The following is a 25,490-nucleotide window of genomic DNA, read 5'->3' as shown; positions in this document are numbered from 1 at the left end:
CTGCCTAGAATCCCCCAGTGAAGGACTGGGGCCGTGGCTCAGTGGCAGAGCCCCTGTCTAGAATCCCCCAGTGAGGGGCTGGGGTGTGGCTCAGTGGTAGAGCCCCTGTCTAGAATCCCCCAGTGAGGGGCTGGGGTGTGGCTCAGTGGTAGAGCCCCTGCCTAGAATCCCCCAGTGAGGGGCTGGGGCATGGCTCAGTGGTAGAGCCCCTGCCTAGAATCCCCCAGGGAGGGGCTGGGGCATGGCTCAGTGGTAGAGCACCTGCCTAGAATCCCCCAGTGAGGGGTGAGGGGCTGGGGCGTGGCTCAGTGGTAGAGCATGTGACTTAGACGTCGTCTGATGCCCTGGATTCAATCTGATGGTAGTGCCTTAAACACTCTAGGCAGTCTCTATCACTGAATTCTATCCTCAGCCCTTATTACTTGTGATAATACTTATAAAAGAAAAGTGACAAATGAGAATCACTATCCACATGGACGCCAATGCCCTAGCTCTGGGAAAAGGAACGTTCAGGAAAACTTAGAGATCCCCAGACTGAGCGTGAGTCCCTATGCACCACCCTCACGCACCTCCCACATTTGTCGCCGCAGAAATGGGTAGCTACAGAAAGAGATTTAATACTCACTGAGGGTTAACGTTCCACATGCCTGTGCAAGAGGAGAAAACACATCTCTGTCCTTCTCGAATGACCCCCATGACTGCGCTGGGGCTCAGTGTTCCTGAAGCAGAGACTGGTTCTCGATTAGGGGAGTCTGCTCAGTTGGGGGGGGGGGGGCGTGGTGGTAGGTGGAATGCAGAGGTGTTTCCTTCCTGTCCCCTCTGAAGTGTCTTGAGGAGTCAGATGTTTCTCTGGCTCCAGTAAGAGCTGGAACAGAGCAGTGGGCTCCGGGTTCTTTACAGGTAATAAATTCAAATGATAATAAGTTGCTGAAAGACCCAAGACAAATCCCCTCGTGCATCCGCTGTTCCACCACAAAATCTTCCGCCACCTTGGGATTGCCCCGGGGCTAGCTCTTTTGTCTTCCTCTGGTACCGGTACCGGTACCGGTACTGGTACTGATCTCTGCTCCTAAACCCACCAGGCTGGCAAGCGCAGCCTCCCTGACTCGGACAAGGCCATCTTAGACATCTTGGAACATGACCGGAAGGAGGCGCTAGAGGACCGCCAGGAACTGGTCAACAAAATTTACAACCTACAAGAGGAAGTCCGCCAGGCAGAGGAGCTGCGGGACAAGGTGGGAGTACTGCGGGTCAGGAGAGCAGCAGCCGGCCAGTGCCTTTAACAGGAGTTTCTGATATCATACCCTAGTCTGAATTGCCTGTACTGCATGTCCCAGCATCCAGCCCCATTGTGGTTTGTAAATGAGGAGTGTTACTGCGGTCCCCGCCATCCCCTTGCCAGTCCAACCAAGGATGTGTCTCCATGGTTCATCGGTCAACAATCCACTGGTGATTGGCCAGTCTCCTCCCATAGTCCCTTTTGATCAGATAACTGGCAATCCAAACCAAATTAACACACCTAATCTGGGAGGGCCTGAGCTAACTGTAGCCACTAAGCGAACAGCCATCGGACTGCAGAGATGGCTCAGACTGTAAAGTGCGAGCATAAAGATTGAGATTCCTATGACCCATTTTAAAAGCCAGGCGTGGTGGCACACACCCATTATCCTAGTACTTGGAAGGCAGAGACCGAAGGATGCCTGGGGCTGGCTGACCAGTCAGTGAGTTATAGGTTCTATGAGAGACCCTGTCTCAAGAAAAAATAAGGGTGAGAGAGAAAAATACTTGATGTTGGCCTCTGGCCACATGCATTCTCATTTGCATGTGTGTACACATCACACATAGCCACACACACATAGCCACACACATGCACGCAAGTGGCTACATACCATACACACATAGCTACATATACACCACACACATAGCCACATACAAACATGCACACCACATACACATAACCACACACACTGCACACACAGTCACACATACACACATAGCCACATACACATACACATGCATACCACATACACATAGACACACACAAACTTGTAGCCACACACCACACACACATAGCCACATGCACATATACATGCATACCACATACATATAGACACACACAAACATGTAGCCACACACCACACACACATAGCCACATACACAAACACATGTACACCACATACATGTAGCCACACACTCACATATCCACACATACATGCACACCACACACACACACACACACAAAGCCACATGCACACATATGCACACCACATACACATAGCCACACACACTTGCACATGCCACACACACATAACCACACACACATATGCACACACATACACATAGCCACACATACATGTGCATGCAAAACACACTCATTCACATTCGCGCGCGCACACACAGCCACTGTCCCTAACCCCTTGAAGACCCAGGATTGCATTGTTCTCTCGAATTGCTCTCTCGCAGTACCTGGAGGAGAAGGAAGACCTGGAACTCAAGTGTTCAACCCTGGGGAAGGACTGCGAAATGTATAAGCACCGCATGAACACGGTCATGCTGCAGCTGGAGGAGGTGGAGCGGGAGCGGGACCAGGTACGGTGCCACCCTGGACGTGGCAGACCGTGAGGCTGCCCAGCAGTGCTTTGGCACATGGAGTCTATTTGTTTGTGGTCCCTGGCCATGTGGTCTATCTCCCCGACTTTAGAGAGCTTAGATTCTCGTGAATCCATTGTCTCTGTCCCCAGCTCAGAGATACATTACATGTTGGGATAAGTGGGTCAGAATGCACGGGCCTTAAGGGAACAGGGAGGCCTGAGCTGCAGCCCAGTGGCTCCCATAACAGAGCAAGGTACTTCGCTGGTCTCTTTAGTAAAATGCAGAAGTTGAATTTAATCCCGTAGCTCATAAAGTGTAAGCCCAAGGCAAGGCATCCACATGAAGGCTCAGTCTCCACATATGTAAAATGGGACTGGTTTCTACATTAGTGTGGTACAGACCCTGGGGGATGGAAGGTAAGACGCAGCGCCTGACACATGGCAAGAACAGGTTAGGGTTACAGGATGCAGAAGTGAGAGGCTGGGATACCCAAACTTCAGGAACAAGCAGGGTGACCTAGTGAAGGCTTCCCTTCTCAGCCTGTTTCTGTTTAGGAGACACAACCAGGAGGATGATAAGTTCAAGGCCTGCTGAGGCTATAACAGTGAGCTGAGCATCAGTTGGGCAACTAAGTGAGACCCTGTCTCCAAATAAAAAGCAGGAAAATATCTGGGAATAGGGCTTAACAGTAGAATGTGTACCCAGAATCCCCCAGTGAGGGGTTGGGGTGTGGCTCAGTGGTAGAGCCCCTGCCTAGACTCCCCCAGTGAGGGTCTGGAGTGTGGCTCAGTGGCAGAGTACACACCTAGTACATACAAGGCCTAGATTCAATCTACAATATCTCAGGAGGAAAGACGAGCAGGATACAGTGGGCCCCTTGGCTGATGCCTGAACTAGAGGTGATGCATATCTCTGCTTCACTTTAGTTTGCTTTGGGTGAACACTTAGCTCTTCCTTGGCAGGCCTTCCACTCCCGAGATGAGGCACAGACACAGTACTCACAGTGCTTAATCGAGAAGGACAAGTACCGGAAGCAAATCCGTGAGCTGGAGGAGAAGAACGATGAGATGCGTATTGAGATGGTGCGGAGGGAGGCCTGCATTGTCAACCTGGAGAGCAAGCTCCGGCGCCTGTCCAAGGACAACGGCAACCTCGACCAGGTAGGCTTAGCTAGCCATGTCCCCATACCCATGGCCAGGTGTCCCCCCAATCCCTGCTGGTGGCTAACCAGAGCAACCCCAGCTTACATAGTCATCATTGTGTCCCCTGCCCCCACTACTCTGTGTGTGTGTGTGTGTGTGTGCGTGTGTGTATGTTTGTATGTGTATGCCTGTGTGTATGTCTGTATATGTGTCTGTGTGTGTCTGTGTGTGTATATCTGTGTGTGTGTCTGTGTGTTTGTGTGTGTCTATGTGCATTTCTATGTGTGTCTATGTGTGTGTATATGTCTGTGTGTATGTTTGTATGTGTATCTGTGTGTGTCTGTATGTGTGTCTGTGTGTATGTGTGTCTGTGTGTCTGTGTGTGTATGTCTGTATGTGTGTCTTTGTGTTTGTGTGCGTCTGTGTGTGTCTATGTGTGCGTCTGTGTGTGTCTATGTGTGTGTATGTATGTGTATATGTCTGTATGTGTGTCTGTGTATGTGTGTGTCTGTGTCTGTGTGTGTCTTTGTGTCTGTGTGTATATGTCTGTGTGTGTCTTTGTATATCTTTGTGTCTGTGTATATGTCTGTGTGTGTCTGTGTGTGTGTTTGTGTCTGTATGCATATGTCTGTGTGTGTCTGTGTATCTGTGTATGTGTCTGTCTGAGTGTCTCTGTGTGTCTGTGTGTCTATGTGTCTGTGTGTGTATCTGTGTCTGTGTGTGTATATGCCTGTGTGTGTCTGTGTTTTGTGTCTGTCTGTGTGTGTGTGTCTGTGTGTCTGTGCCTGTGTGTCCATGTGTCTGTGCACATGTGCCCAGGCCTCTGAGATGGCTGGGTGGATAAAGGTGCTTGCCGCCAAGCCTGATGACCTCAGTTCCATCCCTGGGACCCACACAGTACCAAGGACAAAACTAGCAACCTCAAAGTTAGGCACTTCAGTGACATTCCAGGCTGGCCCCTGCCTGGCAACTCAGATCACTTTTCTAACTTCCTCTGCTTCTCAGTGGGTCACAGCCAGCAGCGAGGGCTTTCCCTTGGCACCCTATGACAATGTGGAAGGTCACCAGGATTAAGATATCCTGTGCTTGTTAAAGTCATTGGTGCCCCTGGGTGAACACTCATTAGTAGACAGAGAGGCAAGTAAGACTATGTCTCCCAGGAGCCCCCTTGACACCTAGATATGAAGGAACACTGCTGCCATCCCTACAGGTGACACGTGATCGCTATAGCTGAGGATCTACCAGACTCTGTCTTGAACAGAGACTGCATAAAAATACAACAGTATAAGATGGGTCAAGAGTTTATCAGGCAGGCGTGAGGAACTGATTTCAATCCCCAGAAGATGTGTTTCCCATAGTGGTGGGTGCCTGTAGTCCCAGTGCCAAGGAGGTAGAGACACACAGACCTGGGGCTCGCTGCCCAGCCAGTATGTACTATTGGGAGAGTTCCAGGTTTGGAGAGAGACAGACAGACAGACAGAGACAGGGACAGAGACAGAGACAGAGACAGAGACAGAGACAGAGACAGACAGAGAGCACACAGAACAACTATGATAGAAAGTGGCATGCAATTAAATCCTCATTTTCAAAGAAATAGAATATAGACTTGGCAGTTAGGCACAGGAAAGTTGTGGTGTCCTGAACTGTGGTGTATATTTCAAATTCAAGGGCATCATGAAACCCATGAAGGAAGCCATCTCTTTGGGGCTCCAGAAAGACTCTTCACTTGAGGAGTTCTGGAGGCTATGGGCCCCACCTGGAAGGCCCCTAGTCAGACTTCTCCTGGCCACAGAGCACTCAGCTTCCAGTCTTGCCAATGTGCCTCTTTCTCAGGAAGACCTTCCCTGACCCCTGTAGCAGAACTCAGGAGTTCCAAGGCTGTGGTTTCATCCTCAGAATGTGACAGTTTGTCATTTGCGTGAGCCCCACACTGGCTCCTCTACAGTAAGCCCAGCACTAGACACGAAGCTCCTCCATGAGTAACCTCTAGATGTCCTCATGAAGCTAGAGTCCCCTCACCCATATTGGGGCAGGAGCAGCACAGATGGTAGTCTAACCTTGGAGATGGTATGAGCCAAGACCAAGAGGCAGCCAGCCAGCAGGTGGCCAGCAAGTGATGGTCCCAGATGTCTGTTGGACTGGAAAGCATGAGAAATAGGAAGAAGAAACAGACCCATGTCAAGGTGTGCTGATGAGCCATGACATCCAGGTGGATATTCAGGGAGTCAGAAAAGAACAGCCCAGGCTGAGTGTCGCGCTTGGGTACCCAAGGGAGAAAACATCACACCATCAGCCAGTTTGCCTTGTGTGTACTACCAACCTTCCCTCATGCTCAACTCTCTTGTCTAGAGTCTGCCTAGACACCTTCCAGCCACCATCATCTCACAGAACCTTGGAGACACCAGTCCCAGGACCAATGGCCAGGAAGCTGATGATTCTTCAACCTCAGAAGAATCTCCCGAAGACAGCAAGTACTTTCTGCCTTACCACCCGCCCCGGCGCCGGATGAACCTAAAGGGTATCCAGGTACCCAGGGGCATAGGTGGGAAGCAGATGGTGGCAGGAGAGCCCCATGCAGATGTGAGGTAGCACTTGACTATGCTTGGGTATGCCTTGACCTGTTACAGTCCTGGACAGAAGTCATGCTTGCTTGCAGGTATTCATTTGTTTAGAAAGCAAGAACACACATAAGAGAATCATCTTCAGATTCCTTTCCCAGGCCCCATGTTGGGAGCTCACAGTACGGCACTGTCACTTTGGTTGATACCCAGGGAGATCCAGGACATGTGGCTGGTTCTGAGGGAGTTCATGAGTCGATGGGTGGGTAAATGGAAGAATGGATGGGTGGTTACACCAATGGATAAATGCATGCATGCGTGGAAGGTTGGGTAGGTAGGAGGATGAAAGGATGGATGGCTGGGAGGATGAGTAGATAATTGATGAATGGCTAGTTACATGGATGGATTGATAGATGGATGGATGGATTAGTAATGACTGGATAGAATGGTGGATGATGGAGGACTGGGTAGATGGATGGGTGGTAACAAGAATGGATGGTTGACTGATGGATGAGTGAGGGGTGGATTGATGGATTGATAACTGAATGACTGCATGATAAATGGGATTGATAACTAAGTGGGTAGATGGGAAGATGGTGGTTGGATAGTTATACAGATAGATGGTAGATTGGTGGGTAGTTGGGTCAATGAACTGTTGAGTGGATAAATGGATAATAAGTGGATGTATGAATGGATAGACAAGTATGAATATATGAATGAATGGATAATTACATGGATGGGAAATGGATGGGTGTGTGAATGGATGGATGGATGGATGGATGGATGGATGGATGGATGGATGTGGAATGAATGATAATGGATGTATGGATGGAAAGATAGATTGTTACATGGATGGGTAATGGATGATGGGTAAACAGATGATAGATTGATGGGTAAGTAGATGGATTAATGGATAAAGGGATGGATGATAAATGGCTACATGGATGAATGAATGAATGAATGAATGGTTACATGATTGGAAATAGATTGATGAATGGATGATAAATGGATAAATGGACAGATGGATGGATGGATGGATGGATGGATGGATGGATGGTTTCATGAGTAATTTCATGGATTTATATTGCGTTGATAGGTGGGTAGATGGTAAATTAATAGGTAGATGGGATGGTGGAAGAATGAGTGGATGGATGGATGGATGGATGGATGGATGGTGGCTGGCTATATGAGTAGATGGGTAGTTATGTGGTTACATGGGTGGATTGATGGATGGATGGATTAATGATAGTTACATGGATGGATAGTGTCTTAGTCAGGGTTTCTATTCCTGTACAAATATCATGACCAAGAAGCAGGTTGGGGAAGAAAGGGTTTATTCAGCTTACATTTCCACATTGCTGTTGATTGGAAGTCTGGACTGGAACTAAAGGAAGTCTGGACTGGAACTCAAGCAGGTCAAAAAGCAGGAGCTGATGCAGAGGCCATGGAGGGATGTTCTTTACTGGCTTGCCTCCCCTGGCTTGCTCAGCCTGCCTTCTTACAGAACCCAAGACTACCAGCCCAGAGATGGCACCACCCACAAGGGGACCTCCCCCCACCTTGATCACCAACTGAGAAAATGCCTTACAGCTGGATCTCGTGGAGGCATTTCCCCAACTGAAGCTCCATTCTCTGTGATAACTCCAGCTGTGTCAAGTTGACACAAAACCAGCCAGTACAGATAGGATAGTGGGTGAAGAGTAGGTGGGGCTGGGTAGATGGATGGGTAGTTACAAGAATGGATGGTTGATTGATGGATGGGTGAGTGGGTGGATGGATGGATTGCTAAATGAATGATTACATGATGGAAAAGATGTTGGCTATGTGAATAGATGAGAAGATGGGTGGTTGGATAGCTACATGGATAGATGGTAGACTGATGTGAATGGATGGATGGACGGATGGACAGACGGGCAGATGGATGGATGGATGGATGGATGGATGGATGGATGGATGGATGTTTAATGAATAGATGTATAGATGAATGGGTATTTCCATGCATGCATAGATGAGTCATTGATAGGTGAGTGTAGAGTAGATGACTGGGTAGTTAACATGGATATACCACTCGCCAAAGTCTAGTCACCCTTGCCTTTCTGTGCTAATGGAAGAGGGTAACACATGAATCAAAGGTAGCAGGCAGCTTCTCTGAAGCCCAGTCTCTCATGGAGGTCCCTGCACGTGAGTCAGCTTGGCCTACAGAGCTCCTGTGCTTTGGGATTTTAGAGCCCTGTTCAAGGGCTCCCTTAGAGGGGGCTCATCTGGAGTAGCAGTGAGCTGATCTAGGCCCCGGGGAAGAGAGGTTACATCTTGTCCCAACTGCAGGAGCCTGGCATCAAATGTATGACCCAAGCCAGGCAGCTGCAGAGCGGGCGGTTTGTTTTATTTTCCTCTTAGCTGCAGTGACATGTGTCTGGGGCCCTGTTTGATTTGTGTCTTCTGTCTTGTGTCTTCCCCTCCCCTCTCTCTCTCAGCTGCAGAGAGCCAAATCCCCCATCAGCATGAAGCAAGCGTCTGAGTTCCAAGGTCAGTAGGCTGCCCAGGTCCTTTTTGCCCTTGCTCATCTGTCACCCTCCCCATCTCCTTCCATCTGTTTCTCCTGCTGCAATGACCGACCCTGCGAGTTCAACCTGGGCGAGGCCTCCTGGGTATCAGGATGCAGCATTTCAATCAGTCAGTAAATGCTGCTAATCACCATTCAAAGTGTGCAGAGCTCTATCCACCAGCGCCTCACCTCTGTGGCCCTCTTGGCCGAATGGAGCATCTTATTATTTATTTCTGCATGCATATTTGTGTGATGCCTGCGTGTATATGCTTGTCTCTGTGTGTGCACATGAGTTGTCTGAACAGAGACCCCCCAGGCTAACCCTGGAATCTTCCTCAATTGCTGCTCAACTTTATTCATTGAGGTAGGGTCTCTCGTTTGAACCCAGAGCTCATGGGCAAGAGAAGTATAGCTAGCCGGGTTGCTCCAAGTTGTCTCCACTTTCTGAATACCAGAATACAAGACAGCTGCCACACCTCCCAAGTATTTACATGGATGCTGGAGATCCATGCTCAGGTTCTCATGCTTGCGCAGCAAGTATTCGCTACTTTATTTACTAAGCCAGCTCCCGACTCCTGAGCTGAGTTCATCAGTAAAGGGACTTTCGAACTTCCTCATTCAAAATTTTGGCTGGCAGTGCCCAGACATGTGAGCTACAAGTTCAGCCACAAACTCCTGGCTCTCCAAAGCATGCTATCTTCAAGGTTCCTCTCTCAGCCTCACGTCAACTCTAGGAGTAGCAACTGTCTAGGGAAGGTTTGCAAGACAAAGCTCCTGCTATACGGCAGGTGCTGGAAGGTTCCAGAATGTGCCCCGCGGTCTGGAAACTCAGATCAGGGTCACAGGAAGAAGATAGAAAGTGCCCAGGGCCACCCCCAGGAAGCAATTGAAACAAAATTGGGACATTCATTTAAACTGATTCTGGAAACGGATGAATTTAAGTCCATAGACTTACAAAGAGAGGAGCAGAAATTGTGAGGTGGATCTGAGAAGTTTGGGGTACAAAAAAAAAAACGAAGAGTATTAAAAGTGAGACCCCAGACAGACAGCAGCCAAAAACCAGGGGGCAATTCTGACCGCCTCAGCTCCAGTCTACTGTAGTGACTTTATGGAGGGCAGGGAAGAATACTACAGACCTAGAGTCTGACATCTGGCTGAGCTCCCTTGCAGCCAAGCTATGTCAGGTTGTCTCAGTGACATTCTTTATCCAAATGTGATGTGCAAAGGTCCTGGGGCCTGGGGCCTGTGACGTACAGATTAAACACCCAAAAGGAAACGGAAGGATGCTAACCAGCCAAGGTCTGTGCTTTCCATCACTGTTAACCAAGCCTGGCAGGCTGCCTACTGTGAGGACCTAGGGGCACACGGAAGTATAGCGCAAGGCTTCCCTCACAGCGCATACATAATGGGCACCGGAGTCTACACGGCTGTGCACACACATACAGGTCCTGGCACCTTGGAGGACAGATGCCTTGTAGGTGGCAGGCCGGTCACACAAAAGTTGAGAGCCCCTGGAGAGCAAGAGACGACATGGGGGGCTTTGCTAAGGAAGCGACAAGCTTGTCCCTCCTTTGGCTGTGCTCTGCCGTCAGTCCACCTTGTCGAGCAGGGAAAGGTTTGATGATGGGGGAGATGGGCATGCATTTTCCCTACCTGCCCAATGCTTCTTCATTGGGTGGAGGTGGGAATGGGGGGGACCCCTCCATGAGTCCTCAAAGACAGGTGACATGGCTTAGTCTTGACTGGAGCCACCCTTAGCCAGCCTGACTTGGGGCAGGACATGCTATCCTGAAGAACAGAAAAATGGCACCACCTGCGAGAGAAGGAGAAGTGGAGACTTTACTGATGTTGCTTCCTGGGTCTCCACAGGGGACAGAACAAGTTCTGGATTTGCTCATCCCCCTGCACACCCATGTCAGGAGAACCCCAAGTAGAGGCTTTAACTCCCCTCTCCCTTCCCCTCCCTTTTCTCTCCCCTCTGTTTTCTGGGCCCGTGGCTCTGATGAGGACAGCCAAAGGGCACGAAGAGGATTTCACAGACGGCAGCCCCAGTTCCTCCCGCTCACTGCCTGTCACCAGCTCTTTCTCCAAGATGGTGAGCTGCCTTAATTCCCACTCCACTTACACACCTTCAGAGTCCCCGGGCTGAGCCTGGGGCCTCACTGATGTTTATTTAAAGAAGTTTCCCTTTCCCCAGCCCAGCAATGTATTCACACCTTCCTGCTGCCTCCATTCCCAATTTAACACTTGGTGGGAGGAGGAGGCGGACCTCCTAAGGGGCAAACAGGACCAATTCTGCAACCCATGCAACCCTGGGCCATTGTCCTGGGAGGCTTTGGGCAAGGCAGGGGTTGCTGGAGCAGCAGGAGAGGGCGCACCCCCACTCCTGTACAGAGCTAGGCAGGGTCCTAGCCTTCCGTTACATCCAGCTATCTATTTGTAACCCGCAGAAGGCACAAGATTAGAAATTCTAAGCCTGAGGGGTGCCCTGGGAAAAAATGTCAGCTCAGCTTCTCAAATCAGACCCTGAGGGAGGTAGAAATTTGGTAATGAATGTACAACGACGGTCTGGTATCAGCTCCCGTGCCAAATCCAAGGTCCTGTCCCATCCACCGTCCCACCTCTCCCCTAACCCCCTCTGCAAAGCACCCCTCTCCACACCCACCCTGCCCAAAGCCGAGCCTGCAGCTGTGGGGCGCAGAACCCAGTCTATGCAGGGTCACGAGGCCGCCTCGGCTCTGCCTCCCCAGCTCAGCGGTTCCCGTCTGCTCCTCCCGGCGAGCAGCTGTGGAAGCAGCTGTGCTCCAAGCTCCGCTGACTGCCCCAGGGCTGAGCCCAGCCTCCTCCAGCCAAGGTCATACTGAGGACCAGCTTGCTCAGCCCATGATTCCAGGGGAAGGGTGGGAACATCCCAAGTTAAATTTAGTTCCCGTGTATATAATATTTATGCCCGCCGAGGCATCGCAGATAAATATCCGGTAACACAGCTGTGCCGCGTTCACAGCAACCCCATCGGAGCCGCAGCAGTATCATGTCAATCACCGCAGAGCCCCCAGGAAATGACTCCATAGTCAGGCGCTGCAAGGAAGATGCGCCACACCGGAGGTGAGTGGCAGGTGGAGGCCTTGGCTAGCTGACTGACCCTGTCTCCAGGTCCCCATATTGGTATGAACTCCTTAAACCTCTCAACAATGTTAGAAAGAAAGGCAAGGGAGGGCCCACTCCACATGGGGAAGTTGAGGCTTGGAGATGGGGAACCACCCTCTTCATAAACCTGGTCCACATTGACCTGTGAGAATACCTGCTCCGTCCCCCCAGGGGGCACACCCTTCTGAACAGCTTAGACCCATGTTCAGGGACCTTACTGAAGTCTCACAGACCCGCCTACATCACTGCAGCCTGCCAAGGGTTAACCCCACCTACTCCCGCCTAGAGGGGGCCCGCCTAGGAGCCATCTGAACATGCTTTGGGAGCAAAGGTGTGGTGTGAAAAGCAGTCTTCTTGGCTCTCTGGGAAATTTGTACCCCAGGCTGGCCTCTCGCTGCTTCTGCTTCCCAAGTACTGTGATTATTGGCCAGTACCCACCATGTCTAGCTCCTCGCGCACCACCCCCTCAAACACACACACTCCCCTGCTCCTTTTGCCTCCTCCTCAGCTACTGAGATGCCTCTTTGTAGGTCACCAGGGCTGCCTTCCTGCTTCCTTAGTTCCTCTTCCTCACCTACTCCCGCTTCATCCCACCCTACTCATTCCCCCATCCCCTCCCATGCTGGCCTCTTAGAACCAAGGCCCGAAGAAAAGCCAAAACATTCTAGAAGCTTCCCCTACCTTGTTCTCTTGAAGCACACACTCACGCCAGTGTCGTCTCACCCCCGGCTTGTTTCTTACAGCACGATGGAAGAAGACAACGATAGCTGTGGGTTTGATGCCTTAGACCTTGATGGTATGTATGTATCTGCCAGGTCCGGAGGAGCCCCAGAGGGCAGGGTCTGTCCCAAAAGGACTCAGAAAGAAAGCATGGGAAGAAGTCTGATCCTAGACTCGAGCTGGAGACCAAGCTGGCTCTGTGGTTTATAGGCAGAGCCAGCAGCTCAACTGAAGAACAAGGAAAGCCATGGATCTAAAATAATTCTAAGACTCAGAATGTGGCTCATTCATAAAGTGATTTCCTCCAATGCCCCCACTCCTGTGAGAAGCTGAGGTGTGACTCAGTGGTAGAGCACCTGCCTAGAATCCCCCAGTGAGGGGCTGGGGTGTGGCTCAGTGGTAGAGCACCTGCCTAGAATTCCCCAGTGAGGGGCTGGGGTGTGGCTCAGTGGTAGAGCACCTGCCTAGAATCCCCCAGTGAGGGGCTGGGGCATGGCTCAGTGGTAGAGCCCCTGCCTAGAATTCCCCAGTGAGGGGCTGGGATGTGGCTCAGTGGTAGAACCCCTGCCTAGAATCCCCCAGTGAGGGGCTGGGGTGTGGCTCAGTGGTAGAGCCCCTGCCTAGAATCCTCCAGTGAGGGGCTAGGGGCGTGGCTTAGTTGGTCTAGAGTTTGCCAAGGATGCATGAAGCCCTGGGTTCTACCCCAGCACGACATAACCTGTACTTGATGGCACACTCCTGGGATCCTAGCATTTAGGGGTGGGGGGAGGTGGAGGCAGGTGTATGTGAAGTTCGAGATCATCTTCCACTATTTAGAGAATTAGAGGCCAGCCTGGGCTACATGAAATTGGAGGTGGAGACCAGGACTAAATTTTAGGGCATGGTCCTCAAATAACCACGTTGGGAACACTGACACACTCTTAGTCGTACACAGGCTGTATGGAAAGCCAGAAATGAGGGCCTGGACTTCAGGGATATAGGGTACATATATAGTCCCAATGGCCTGCCCCTCCCAGCCAGGGATCCCCGCTCAGTCCCACCATCCCTGCTGACAGAGACCGTGGTGTCAGTGCCATGAACCCAAGGCATATGCCAGGCTGGATCACTGAGAGGGAGGAGAGCCTGGAGATGGTCCCGGGTCCTGGGTGTCACCAGACCCCTACCCTGCTGGAAGGTTAGGCTCAGCATCCTGCAGACACACCCTGCCAGTGCACACAGGCATTCCAGTTCTCCCCAGCCCCATCTGTGCCCCTGACTAGCAGAGGCCACCAGCAGATAAGATGGAAAGATTAGTGATCCCCCATAATCGGGGACCATCTCTAGCTATCAAATGTTAAGGAGGGGTTAGCACCTAATGGAGGCTGGGTAATGAAAGGAGCCAAGAGAGTTTTAGAACAGGGAAGCTGGGAAGCGAATTCTGGGCAAGCATCCAAGTATGTTGCCGGTGTCAGGAAAAATTCCTGTGCAGAATTGGCCTTTGTTATCAGTCCCAAGCAGGACCAGGGTGTCCCTCACCCTGGTGGCTCTATTCCAGTGAGCATCTATCTCCCCTGGGAACTTACAGACCGGTTGAGGTGGGAGAAGAGGATAGGACCCCCAGGACCCCCAGACCCAGAGTCTGATAGTCCGTGGAGGAAGGTGGGGAGACCACTTGGAATTGGGGTTGCTAAAGTGAGAACCCTGGAGTCCACTCCCAAGGCAGAGCAGAGAGCTGGAGAGACACCTCAACTCCCGAGTCGTTGCTCCACAATCATGAGGTCGGGAGCTTGGATCCCAGCATCCTCACAGCAAGCTGGGTGTCCCTGCGAACATCTCTCACCCTAATTCTGAGGGGCACAGAGACAAGGCTGCTGAGCCTGGCTAGCCACCTGCTTCTCTGAGAAGGCATGAGCCCTAGGTTCAGGAGAGACCCTGCTGCCAAGGAGTAGGCAGAAAGTGATCCAGGTACCAGATACCCTCTCTGGCACGCCTAACTCCCTACACACAGACATCTAGTGAGACTCTTTGGGAGGAGAAGCGGGGGATGTCTATTTAGGGCTTTACCTGCCCTGGTGGCAGGAGATAGGCAGAGTGTAGTAAGAGCTGCAGGGTTCTTACCCCAGATCCCTGCATCTGGGTACACACTGTAATCCCAGCATGTGAGAGATGGAGGCAGGGGAATGGCAAATATGAGGACAGTCTGGGCTACATGATACAACCCAGTGCTATGCTTCTGGAGACTCCCCCAAAATTCCAGTCTACGGGGCTATGCTATTATTTAGCTCCATGCTGGGGGAGGAGGGTGATCCTACGTGCTCCCCCTAGTGCTCCCAGGTCCTAACAGACCCTCATTCCTCTGCAGATGAGAATCACGAACGTTATTCCTTTGGACCCCCCTCCATCCACTCCTCCTCCTCTTCACACCAGTCAGAGGGACTGGATGCCTACGACCTGGAGCAGGTCAACCTCATGTTACGAAAGTTCTCTTTAGAAAGGTATGGAGGCAGGTCTGGGGAGATGGCATGAAGACCTGAGTTCAAATCCCCAGAGCCCACATAAAAAATCTGGGTGTGGTGCCATATGCTTGTAATCCCTGATGACTTCCTGCTGTTGTGAATCCCTTAGAACCCAGAGGCCCCCAAGCCTCAAGGACACATACAGCCGTGCCACCTTCCCCAACCTGCTAGCATGTTCAGTTCTTCTCTTTTGAGTCCAACTGCCTATTTTATTTCCCAACTCAGGCCCTTCCGGCCATCGGTCACATCTGGGGGTCACGTGCGGGGCAGCGGGCCCTTGGTCCAGCACACAACCCTGAATGGTGATGGGCTCATCACCCAGCTCACCCTTCTGGGCGGCAATGCACGCGGGAGCTTCATTCACTCTGTCAAGCCAGGCTCACTGGCTGAGAGGGCCGGACTGCGTGAGGGCCACCAACTCCTGCTGGTGAGACATAGAGGGAGAAGCTACGGGTTGTCCCCAGACCCTTCGCGTCTATGTACACGCATGCGCAAACACATGCGCACCTAGAGACACATGCAGCCCAGTGGCACAAGATGCCCTTGTGTCTGATGAAGGATGCTCCAGTGGGAAGCAGCCTTAACCCCGCCCATCAGCAGAGCCAAAGAAAATGAACTTCTTGTTCTTGCCCTGTAGTTGGAAGGCTGCATCCGAGGCGAAAGGCAGAGCGTTCCACTGGATGCGTGCACAAAGGAAGAGGCCCGCTGGACCATCCAGAGGTGCAGTGGCCTCATCACTCTGCATTACAAAGTCAACCATGAAGGTAAAGCCTGGGCCGGACCTGGTCCACACAAGGGTAGGGTACGGGACGCATACCCTGAGCCTCCCCCTTGCTCCATCTGTGCCCCATCTCAACCCAAGAGGGTAACAGGTGGGTTTGAAGACGCTCTGTGTCACCCTGAACCAAATCCACAAACCTCCTAGGGAAACAGCGGACACAGCATCAGCAGCCTGGCTCGCTCCTCTCCCTGCACGGGTGACATCTGTCTCCTCCGTCATGCTTCCCAGCCTGCTACAAGCAGAGACTCTGGGCCAAGCACATCCAGTCCGCCAACAGGCAGGCAGCCCTGCCTCCCCGCCTGGCCCAGCCCCCTGCTGCACTGCTTGCTGCCCGGGTGATGACTCCGATTCTCATTCTCACCTCTGGGTTTTCCTGCGTGATTGCCTCTGCAGCTGGGTCTTATTTTTAACCACAGTAATCATGAATATTTGAGCAGAGCATAAATAGCCCGCCAGCTTCTCCAGCCGTTCTCCTGCCCCTTCTTCCCAGAAGCACCCCTGGTGCTGAGGATGGCACTGTGGAGCCCAGTCACCCCCGCTCATGGGATTTGTTCCTATCAACTCCTGAGGCTGGGCTTCCCAACCTGCACCCCCCAAAAATAAATCTTTAGGGGACATCTTGACCCATGGGCTACAGGGCTGCAAAGTGAGTTGCGTGCCCTAGTGGTGAGTGGCAGCGTAGCCCTCCAGTCTGAATTTCTGGGAAAGCTCTAAATAGAGCTCAGACTCAGGGATGCTGAGTGGTACTAAGGAGTCTGAGCCAGGGCTGGGCAAAGCTAGAACACCCCTGAAGGACCCGATACGGAATCTCTGTTTCTTTATACCAACTCAGCTGCCTGGAATGCCCTTTGGCTATGAACGACCTCCTAGGACCCTGCTTGTTACAACTCCCATTTGACCCACAATCCTCTGTCATTGGGCTTATTTGGAGATATAAATTATAAGTGTATACCATGGGTGTTCACTGACAGATTGTAGCATTTATTAGATTCACACTGTAAGCCCTGAATGCTCCCAAAGTTACTTGCAAATTTTACTCAAAAGACCAGCAACATTTGGCCATAATCACACTTGCAGCATTTGGCAGTAGCTACGAAAAGCTTCCACACAGATGTGCAATGACCTGGTGACTCGACTTCTTTATCTGTATCCAAGAGTAGTGAGGACATCTGTCCACCAGAAGTAACATATCTGAATAATGCACACCAGTGTGGAGTACTATACAGCAATGAAAAGGAATGTGTGCCACAGTGGTGTGTCTTATAAACATAACGTTGAGCAGTATCAAGCCAGAAACAAAGAAGCTCCACTTTCGCAGCATGCGGTACAGCTAGCGAGGACTACAGCAACCAGGATAAGGTTAGCCTGGCAGAGCCTACTGCTTTAGAGTAGGAGCTAGCCACATGTACGCATTTGCAAAATTTCATTGAGTTGAAGGATGCATATAGCCTACGGTGTGTTAAGTACCACTTGGCAGAAAAGACATGGGGACCACAATACAGATGCTAGTAAGTTAGACATTGTGGCTCAGCACAGATGTTAGCCCTAAGCTTTCTTGGAAGCTGAAGTGAAAGAGGAAACCCCTAGCTGGCATGGCTGCCCACTCGCAAGGAGGAAGACGGGCACTCAGACGCGGTATCTCCAGGGTGCTTTCATTTCTGGATTACGGTCTCCTCAGGATACCGGAAGCTGCTGAAGGAGATGGAGGATGGTCTGATCACATCAGGGGACTCATTCTATATCCGCCTGAACCTGAACATCTCCAGCCAGCTGGACGCCTGCTCCATGTCCCTCAAGTGTGACGACGTGGTGCATGTCCTAGACACCATGTACCAGGACAGGCACGAGTGGCTGTGTGCGCGAGTGGACCCCTTCACTGACCAAGACCTGGACACGGGCACCATCCCCAGCTACAGCCGGTGAGCGGGGGATGGGCTCCCACACCACCCCAGGCCAGCAGCTCCCTCAGCCTGGGAACTGGAAAATTGGGGCTTCCTTGTTCTTGTAAGGACGGTACAGTATCCTCGCAAAACCTCCTACCACCCTCATTCCATCCAATGACCACCAGCCATTCTGGGAAGCCCTCTACCAGGAGCCACACTCCCAGCCCCTCACTGAGGGATTCTAGGCAGGGGCTCTACCACTGAGCCATGCCCCCAGCCCCTCACTGGGGGATTCTAGGCAGGGGCTCTACCACTGAGCCGCACCCCTGCCCCTCACTGGGAATTCTAGGCAGGGGCTCTACCTCTGAGCCACACCCCCAGCCCTCACTGGGGGATTCTAGGCAGGGGCTCTACCACTGAGCCACGCCCCCAGCCCCTCACTGGGGATTCTAGGCAGGGGCTCTACCACTGAGCTACACCTCCAGCCCCTCACTGGGGGATTCTAGGCAGGGGCTCTCCCACTGAGCCACGCCCCAGCCCCTCACTGAGGGATTCTAGGCAGGGGCTCTACCACTGAGCCACGCCCCAGCCCCTCACTGAGGGATTCTAGGCAGGGGCTCTACCACTGAGCTACACCTCCAACCACTCACTGGGAGATTCTAGGCAGGGGCTCTACCACTGAGCCACGCCCCAGCCCCTCACTGGGGGATTCTAGGCAGGGACTCTACCACTGAGCCACGCCCCCAACCTGTTTTACTTTTTTTTTTTTTAATTTGCAATAGAGTTTGACAGAATTACCCAGTCTAAAATTGAACTTAGAGTCCTGCCCTCAGCCCTTCTCCTCCCCAGGCAGCTGGGATGACCGTCCTGCCTCACCTCTTTTCTTTTTATCTGAGGTTCAGGGTCGAGCGGAAGGGGATAGAATCCTCAACCCTGGGGCATATTGGGCAAATGCTGTCTCTGAGCCACGCCCATCCTTTAGTGGTTCCTCTTTAATCAGGCTGGGCGGAACCCAGCAGGTGTCAGGGCTATCGGTGCCTGTTCTTCCACACAGTGACACCTGCTCTTCTGGGCCCTTGCTGCTGCTTAGTCAGTCTCAGGCAGTGGCTCTCAGCCAGTCTGATGGTCAGTGGAGAAACCCAGACACATGGGCATGACCCTGCAGTTGCTCCACCAGAGTCTGGATCCCAACCCCAACGGGGGAGCCCTCAGGCCCAGCTTCTCCCGTTTGCCGGTCACACACTTTGCCCAGTCATAGCCCTGAGGTTGCTGCTCCCATGTCCCCTCCACAGGGCTCAACAGCTTCTCCTGGTGAAGCTCCAGCGGCTGGTTCACAGAGGCAACCGGGAAGAGGCAGACAGCGCTCACCACACCCTGCGCAGCCTCCGGGTAGGTACACACAGCCATACACACACACACACACACACACACACACACACACACACACACAGAGCCCAGGCCAGGCTGCAGGTCTTTGATGTTGCACCTGACATTCGGGCCAGAGGGGCCCTGGGGCCGGATGGATGGACATCTCTCCACGGCAGTCTCACACTCGGGAGCCCTTTGCTCAGCCTGAGCTGATTGACGAACTCATTCCAGAACACCCTGCAGCCCGAAGAGACGCTTTCGACCAGCGACCCCCGGGTCAGCCCCCGCCTCTCCAGAGCGAGTTTCTTCTTTGGCCAGCTCCTGCAGGTAAGGCCGGTGATCGGATGCCCACTGACTTTTCTGGCACAGTGTGCTGGAGCTCCTCCCTCTGCCTACCAAGAAGAGATGCCAGGGGGATATAACAAGGCATTGTATTTCGGGTGCCCCTTGTGACATCTCACAAGCCTGGCTTCTCCAGTCCCATTTTATCCCCGCAGTGACAGGTCTGTAGACAGACTCCGCGCCTGCTGGAAGCCAGTCTCACTTTCATAAAAGATTTGAAGAAACTTTAGGCCGAAAGCGCTTCAACAACTCTGCTACTAAAATATGATTTTAAAAAATCAGTTGTGCTGTGTTGGGGAGAAAAAAACAAACCCTCCAGATATGTAGGCCAGCTTATTCTCTCTGGGGGAGCATTAGACTTACCTGAGCATCCTAGCAGCCAAGGAGACGAGAGAAACAGCAGGTTCCTCGGCTCTTACCCATCTGTGGAAACACTTCAGCTCTTCAGAACCGGGAAGGATTTTTTTCTTCCTTGTACATAACTTCTAAAGAAAAAGCAAGTATTTGGGGGGAGTGGATAATACAAAGACCACTGTCAAGCTTGTTTCGTGATTTCATGTAGGTACAGATTCCGTGATTATAGACATTTCTTGTATTGATAGTTGAGAGAAGCAAAGGATGTGAGCCCAGACGCACATTTCCTGCATTGGTGCTGCATTAATTACACCCCAGGGCAGCAAGAGATAACTGACACCTCGACCCCGAATCCCAGATAGATATAATCCTGTGACAGAGACAGCTGGCGCGAAGAGACCTGAAGAGCGTGAGGCCCCCGGAAGGCAGGACCATCCGTCTATCATGACACTGTTAGGCCCATGTGTCAAGCTTGAGCCATCAGGGTTTCAGCCGGAGACTCAAGGCTAAGCTAGGGGCATGGCTGAGTTGTTTAAATGCCTACCTACCTTGCACGGGGCCCTGGGTTCCTTCCCCAGAACCACAGAAACCTGGCACGGTGGGGCAGGCTTGTAATCCCAGCTCTCAGGAAGTAGAGGCAAGGGGATTCAAAGTTCAAGGTCCTCCTGGGCTACATAGTGAGGATGTGGCTAGCCTGGGCTACATGAGACCCTGTCTCCAAAATATATAAGAATAAAACTGTGAGGTTAGCACACAGTAGGACAGGGCAGGCTCTTCTGAATCAGGGAGAGACTCAAAGGTGCCGAGAGCTCTGTGGGAACCTGGACTCTGTACCAGAGAAGTATTTATGAACTGTGTGGGAAGCCATGATCCCAGAACCCAGAGAGAGGCTCATGGGAACAATGTGGGAGAGTTGGGAGGTTTCCAGCATGAATGGCCCCCAGGGGCTGCCAGCCTGGGTCCTCACCAGCTAGAACAGTAGCTGCACATGGTTTCTTCATGGGACGGTAGCTAGAATGTTCCAGAGTCGCATGCAGAGGAGGTCTGCCCTGGGCACCCTGCAGCTTAGAGTCAAGGTTTGAACAAAGGTTTTGTCTTCCTGGTGCAGGGTCACTCTTGGCCCAAACCTAGAGACTATGCCCCGCCCAGTTGCCCCACCCACCTGCCCTGACCCCGCCCTCCTACCACATCCTCTTCTCCACAGTTTGTCAGCCGGTCAGAAAACAAGTACAAAAGAATGAACAGCAATGAGCGGGTGAGAATCATCTCTGGGAGTCCCCTGGGGAGCCTCTCCCGATCCTCGCTGGATGCCACCAAACTCCTGACCGAGAAGCATGAAGGTGTGTGAGGACCTCCCAGCCCCTCCCCACAGCCCAGCAGGGGCATGTCTGGTACACACCCACCCTTCCACCTAGCCACATCTGTCTCCAGCACAAGCTTAGCAGGATGAACAGACAAAGGAGGGGCTGAAGAGACGGTCAGTAACGCGATTAAGCCAGCATCTCTGCAGTGTGAACTGACAACCGCAGCTAGGGGAGGCAGAGACAGGAGGATGCCTAGAGTTCACTGTCCAGCCATTCGGCCATTGTTAAGCTTCTGATCATGTGAGAGGCCCTGTCTGAAAGAATAAGGTGTAGAATAATTGAGAAAGACACCCAGCGAGACACCCAGTTATCTGCCTTTGGCTTGTGTACGCAAGTGCGTGTGTGCGTGTGCATGTGAGCGTGCACACACAGAGAACCACACACACACACATGCATGCATGCATGCACACACTTGCATGCATGCACACACACAGACATGCACACACACAGAACCATGCACACACAGACACACACACACATGAATGCATGCATCCATACACTTGCATACATGCACATGCATGCATACACACATGTGCACACACATGCATGCGCACACACACACACATACACACACATGTGCACACATGTGCCCAGATGCCCACATTGACTGAAGCCGTGTGCTAAGACTTATGTATTTATTGATTTCTCTCCCACACTGAGTACCTTTTACTGTTTACCTGGATGGTAAAAAGTCACCCCATGCCCTGGTCCCCAGATGATGGTGAGCCCTCCCTGCCTCACCCATCCAGGCTGGGCTCTCTCATGAACAGAGACTTGAACATGGATAATTAGGAAATCCTCTTTGTTCCCAGGCTGGGCAGGTCAGAAAAGGGACAGGCTCCTGGTCCTGGGAAATGGGTCCCTAGATACCTGGCCCTAACAGGTCCTCTAGCCCTGGGACTCAGGAGAATGGAGGAGTCTGCCTTCCATGACAGACGGCAGAGCTTTGCCATCTTGCCCGCCTGGTCTTCTCCGCTGCCCTTCACTCTCTTGTACTCACCCATCTGTCTGCCTGAACCCTCGCACCGCATGCTGTTCGCGGGGGAGTCCCTGTCTGTTCACACCTGACAGAGAGGGCAGCACTGACCAAGGAACAAGTCCAGCCACAGCTACCTTGGAGAACCAGTGAGCTCTCTGGGGCTGGTGTCAGGAGCGTGCACACCTTAGACTGTGGCATCTTCAGAAAGGTCCTACCACAGGGCAGGTGATGACTCACAAAAGTGACCCTCCTGGAGCTCCCTGTACAACTTGCAGACAGCTCCACTGGAGAGTCTCATCCCTAACGACGGTTTACTGCCTCTGTAACCTCATGGGCTTTCATATGGCTTGTGTGGCCACATGAGGTCAGAGAAGTCGCCATCTACCTTAATGGTTTTACTGTCCTTATTGTTGTTGTTTTGGCTAAGGTTTTGTTTTGTTTTGATTTACTTTTCATTTATGTGTGCATACTCTTGCCACGTGAGTGCAGTTCCCACAGGGACCAGAAGAGGGCGATAAACCCCTGGAGCTGGAGTTACGGGTAGCTGTGAGTCACTCTGCTCCTCTCGAGAGCAGCAAGTGCTCTTAACTGCTGAGCCCATCATCTCCTCAGCCCCACCCTGTTTTTGAGGCAAGCTCTCTCATTGGCCTAGCCACCGTGATGAGGCTAGACTGACTGACCAGCAAGTCCCCAGGGATCCGAACCACCTGTCCCTGCCTGCCAGCACTGGGGTTCTAAGTGCACACAACACACAGGACGTTTCCGTGGCTTCCGGAGACTAGTGTGGGTCTTCACACCCTTTCCCAGCAAGCACTGCGCCCACTGAGCCAGCCCCACCCTTCAGATCAGCAGGTTTCTGAGACTCCGCACCCCCCCCCCCACTGAGTCATTAGTTCCTAGTGCGCCCTGTAACCCCCACCTGGAGGGAACATTTCAATCGGAAAAGACTACTGTGTACCTGGTTGTACTCCTCAGACCCCGCCCCTATTCCTAGAAGCTGTCCTTGGTCTACTGAGGTGGTCCAGATTTCAGAATCCATCAAGGCTCCTCTGTGTCTCCCCTACATCAGAGGCAGTGCCTCTGGGGGCCCAGAGTAAGCTCCAAGATGCCCATGTCCCTTTCCCTACCACCAGAGACCAAGACCTCCATGGCCTGAGTGTGCCCTCGGGCAGGGCAGGCTCTGACAGCCCACTGTTTCTGTTCTGTTAGAACTGGATCCTGAGAATGAGCTCAGCCGGAACCTCACCCTGATCCCCTACAGCCTGGTGCGCGCCTTCCACTGTGAGCGCCGCAGGCCTGTGCTCTTCACGCCCACCATGCTGGCCAAGACACTGGTGCAGAAGTTGCTCAACTCGGGGGGTGCCATGGAGTTCACCATCTGCAAGTCAGGTGAGCATGGCCAGGTGACAGACAGAGGGACACGGGCTTCTGGAGCCCATCACAAGAGTGCGCAGCCTCCCTGCCTTCTTCCCTCCCCCTTTCTTCCATTGCTCCTCCTCCTCCTCCTCCATTTGTGGCAAGAAGCCTGCCTCCCCCCCCCCGACCCCACTCCTCCGCAGTGTTCTCACAAAAGACATCCTTCACTCTACCCACTCAGCCACTTGGTAATGTTCTGTAGCCTACATCATCATCTCTAGCTAGATCATGGCTCCTTGGGTACAGCAATGTGTCTCATCACGTTTTGAATCCTAACTGTTGACCATGAGTAAGATCCTGTGGGTGGATGGATGGATGACTGAGTGGGTAGGTACATGGATGGATGGATGGATGGATGGATGGTTGGACAGATGGATCATAGATGGAAATGGGTATTAGGTAGATGGGTAAATGGGTAGGTGGTAAATGATGGAAAGGTAGAGATGATAGATGGATGATGGATTGATGGGTGGCTAGGGATGGGTAGGGTAGATGTATGGTAGACACTTGGAAGATGGGTGAATGGTTGAGTGAATGAACAGCTTATGATGAATGGTTGGATGGGTAAGTAGATGAATGGATGGATGAGTAAATAGATGGATGGATGGCGAATAGTCAGGTAATGGAGGGGTGGGTTGCTGGACAGATGTGTAGATGTGTTGATGATGAATAGGCCGATGGGTAGATAAATAGACAAATGGATAAATGAATGGATAAATGGACAGATCGATGAATGGACGGATGGATGGATGGATGGATGGATGGATGGATGGATGGATGGATGGACAAATGGATGGGTAGATGAATGGATAGATAGATGAATAGATGGATGGATAGGTGGATGGATGAATGAAAGAGTGGATGGATGGATGGATGGATGGATGGATGGATGGATGGATGGATGACTGGTTGGTTGGCTAGATGAATTGATGAGTGGGTGGATGGGTGAGTGAATTAGTGGGTGGATGGATGAATAGATGGGTGAATGAATGGAAGACTGGATGGATGGACGGATGGATGGATGGATGGAGAGATGGATGGATGATGGACAAATGGATGGATGGATGAATGGATGGATGGATGGATGGATGGATAGACAAACGCATGGATAGATATGTGGGGCTGACTCCACGTGTGAGTTTCATTATTGAATCATACATGGTATTGCCCCACAATGCCTGGGCTACTTCGTCCAATGACACTCACAGATGAAAAGCCAGAGTCCAAGTGTCTACGAAGCTCCTGCTGCATAGTCTGGCATAGCAATCATGAACCGTGACATTGACCCCCCTCCCAGGGAGCTTCCCTATCTAGTGGAGAAGATGATGTTCCATTTAACCAAAGTGGGAAAGGACCAGATGAATATCAAATTATGTGGCACTGAACACTTGCCACCCTGGGCACTAACTCCCCTCTCTTCAGATATTGTCACAAGAGACGAGTTCCTCCGAAAGCAGAAGACAGAGACCATCATCTACTCCCGGGAAAAGAACCCCAACACCTTTGAATGCATCGTCCCTGCCAACATTGAGGCTGTGGCAGCCAAGGTGAGGGACCCTGGGTACTGGCAAGACTAAGACCCTACCCTACCATCTCTGTGGGGCACTGGGCCATTGGCAGGGGTGGGTGGACACAGGCCCCAGGTCACTGTCTGTCTCCACTCTTTGTCCTCAAATCTCTGATGTGGGCTTGTATTTGGGGATCCTCTTCTGTTTTCTGTTTCTGCCAGTGTCCTTGTGTTAGTTCATGTCAGCTAAGGGTGTGTGTGTGTGTGTGTGTGTGTGTGTGTGTGTGTGTGTGTGTG

General features: G+C 52.0%; 1 protein-coding gene across 2 annotated transcripts in view; it reads left to right on the top strand.

The window, feature by feature from the left end:
• The window catches only part of Card11 (caspase recruitment domain family member 11), a 125,918-nt gene that overhangs the window by 96,959 nt on the left and 3,469 nt on the right, over positions 1 to 25,490 (top strand). For both annotated transcript variants that reach the window (XM_021186839.1, XM_021186840.1), the window contains 17 exons: positions 1,083 to 1,235; positions 2,464 to 2,589; positions 3,555 to 3,752; positions 6,084 to 6,260; positions 8,767 to 8,818; positions 10,850 to 10,932; positions 11,842 to 11,942; positions 12,728 to 12,780; positions 15,046 to 15,178; positions 15,425 to 15,626; positions 15,837 to 15,963; positions 17,659 to 17,899; positions 19,156 to 19,252; positions 19,463 to 19,558; positions 21,132 to 21,267; positions 23,480 to 23,659; positions 25,109 to 25,233. In XM_021186839.1, coding sequence (XP_021042498.1) covers positions 1,083 to 1,235; positions 2,464 to 2,589; positions 3,555 to 3,752; positions 6,084 to 6,260; positions 8,767 to 8,818; positions 10,850 to 10,932; positions 11,842 to 11,942; positions 12,728 to 12,780; positions 15,046 to 15,178; positions 15,425 to 15,626; positions 15,837 to 15,963; positions 17,659 to 17,899; positions 19,156 to 19,252; positions 19,463 to 19,558; positions 21,132 to 21,267; positions 23,480 to 23,659; positions 25,109 to 25,233 — 2,280 coding nt within the window. The remainder of the gene's footprint in view (positions 1 to 1,082; positions 1,236 to 2,463; positions 2,590 to 3,554; positions 3,753 to 6,083; positions 6,261 to 8,766; positions 8,819 to 10,849; positions 10,933 to 11,841; positions 11,943 to 12,727; positions 12,781 to 15,045; positions 15,179 to 15,424; positions 15,627 to 15,836; positions 15,964 to 17,658; positions 17,900 to 19,155; positions 19,253 to 19,462; positions 19,559 to 21,131; positions 21,268 to 23,479; positions 23,660 to 25,108; positions 25,234 to 25,490) is intronic.

Source organism: Mus pahari, chromosome 23, assembly GCF_900095145.1.
Source record: "Mus pahari chromosome 23, PAHARI_EIJ_v1.1, whole genome shotgun sequence".
NCBI classification, from domain to species: Eukaryota; Metazoa; Chordata; class Mammalia; order Rodentia; family Muridae; genus Mus; species Mus pahari.
This window is presented reverse-complemented; position numbering and strand designations above follow the sequence as displayed.